At 41.7% G+C, this 2,179-nt stretch overlaps 1 protein-coding gene across 2 annotated transcripts in view; it reads right to left on the bottom strand.

Moving 5' to 3' along the window:
• The window catches only part of LOC118733912 (histone deacetylase 6), an 8,494-nt gene that overhangs the window by 3,205 nt on the left and 3,110 nt on the right, over positions 1-2,179 (bottom strand). For both annotated transcript variants that reach the window (XM_036463540.1, XM_036463541.1), the window contains exons 4-8: positions 1,772-1,955; positions 1,569-1,705; positions 1,354-1,488; positions 589-1,289; positions 16-520 (exon numbers count right to left, since the gene is read on the bottom strand). In XM_036463540.1, coding sequence (XP_036319433.1) covers positions 16-520; positions 589-1,289; positions 1,354-1,488; positions 1,569-1,705; positions 1,772-1,955 — 1,662 coding nt within the window. The remainder of the gene's footprint in view (positions 1-15; positions 521-588; positions 1,290-1,353; positions 1,489-1,568; positions 1,706-1,771; positions 1,956-2,179) is intronic.

Here is a 2,179-nt window from a genome sequence, read left to right on the forward strand (position 1 = left end):
TTTTTCGACTCTTACCTCTTCAAACCGTGATCTCGAATGGCATACTGCGCAGCAATTGCAACATTATTGAAAATGCAAAAGCCGTGTGGCACATCAGATTCGGCATGATGACCTGGCGGCCGCACAATGCAGACACCACTGCGCGCATCGCCACGCAGCACTTTGTCGATCACTTGCAGCACTGAGCCCGCTGCCAGTGTGGCACAATCGAAAGTCTTCGGGTGAAAGTAAACTGAATTGTACTTCTCGCCCATTCCCTGCAGTTCATCTTTGTCACTTATGCGCCGTATAAAATTCACATGCGCACGCGTATGCGCCAGGCAAATCTCATCTGTTGTTGCTGCTCGTGTTGGCAATTGTTCCATGCGTTCTGTGAGCTTGTAGTCTTTATGCATTTCATAAATGCGTTTAATGCGTGCTGGCTGTTCTGGATGGCCGTCTTCAAAAGAGTTGCAATGCTGCAGCATAAGCTCATCGTAGACGTAGCATACGCGTATTTTCGGTGCCAACAATTTTGTTTCTAAATTAATGAAGCAGATATTAAATTTGTTTGCTTTAAAGTATGCTTACTTTTTGGCAAATAAATACCATTTTTAAGAAATCTTAAACGTTTCTCATTTTGTGCCACAACTTCGGGTTGTGTTACCGGCGCTGTGCCTCTGGTTGGGAAACGTTCTGGCAGAGGTTTGCCGCCAATGAATAGTCGACTAACTTTGTGCAACTTTGGCTGGGGATTCACATTATTCAGCTCCTCCATGGTATATACTGGCTGAATTTGCAGACAACGCCAGTATGGACGGTGCGCATAAATGCAATTGAGTATTGTGTCTTGTATAACTTCGCTTGGTGGCTCCAACTTCTCCACCAGTGTAGGGCAGGTGCCACCCAACAATGTACGCAGCGTGAGTGCTGCACCCTCCGATAACGAATCAAGGCAGTAGCCACCTTCCAAGACGACGGCGACACGTGATTGAGCTAACTTCATTACAGAATTCAGCATATGAGCATAGAATGCGGGTGTGACCTCCATTTCGCCTTCGGGACAGCCCAAGGCTGCATCATAACCCGCCGATATAATAATCAATTCTGGTTGATATTCTATGGCCACGGGTATTAATAATTGTTGGAAAATGGCCAAGTAATCGCCATTGCCCATTTTAGTTTTATTCAATGGTACATTAAAATTGTAACCCATGCCGTTGCCGTAGCCGATGGCATCAAAATCGGATTCCTTAAGATTAGGCCAGAAGGTGCCATGTTCAAAGCGATGAATGGAAAAGTAAAGAACCCTAAAATTAGGCAACAGAAATGGGCCTTATTTCGAAAGCGATTTATAAAGTTAGTTTTAGTCACCTAGGATCATTGTAGAAGAAACGCTGTGTGCCTTGTCCGTGATGTATGTCCCAATCCACAATCATTATTTTACTTAACTTCAAAATGTCCAAAGCGTATTGCGTTGCAATTGCCACATTGTTGAAGAAACAGTAACTGGGGAATATACACACACATATATACAGCGTTGAGTGCTTTCGAAACAAACAAGTACAAGTAAGTGAATTGACAAGTACCCATTGAATTCAGCTTTCATCGCATGATGACCCGGTGGTCGAATAATAGCTATGCCATTCTGCACATTACCGGAAATTATGTTCTCAATTAAATCAATGGTGCAACCTGTGGCCAATAGAGACAATTCAAATGTGGACTGAAGGGGTAGCAAAGTAAAATAATTATTATTCTTATACTAATTGCTACTCATTGTAATACAAACCGGATGTAAGTAAATTGAATCGAATTTCGAGCTCAGATCTTCCATTGCCGTTTCATCTTGCACACCCGAAGTCTGCTGTAGAAGTTCATAGTGGTCGGAGCTATGCAGTAGAAGTACTTCGTCTTTTGTAGCACGGCGTGATGGAATTTTCTTACACTGGTCAATTAGTTGCAGTTCTTTGCATCTAGGTTTTATAAGAAAAAAAAAACATGAAAACGTATTAAGCCTTTAATGGATTTGAAATTTTTTGTCCTATACCAAGACTTTAATGTTAAATGCATGAAGCAATTTAAATTTTTCTAGGATGGAGATGTTCCACTAAAACCATACTGGTATTCGCTATCTTTATACCAAGATAACGTTGAAAGGGCAATTATCAATACCGTTATCGCCAAAATACATTTTTTT

The sequence above is a fragment of the Rhagoletis pomonella genome, unplaced genomic scaffold (assembly GCF_013731165.1).
Source record: "Rhagoletis pomonella isolate Grant_MI unplaced genomic scaffold, Rhpom_1.0 Rhpom_scaffold_00002, whole genome shotgun sequence".
In the NCBI taxonomy this organism is placed as follows: domain Eukaryota; kingdom Metazoa; phylum Arthropoda; class Insecta; order Diptera; family Tephritidae; genus Rhagoletis; species Rhagoletis pomonella.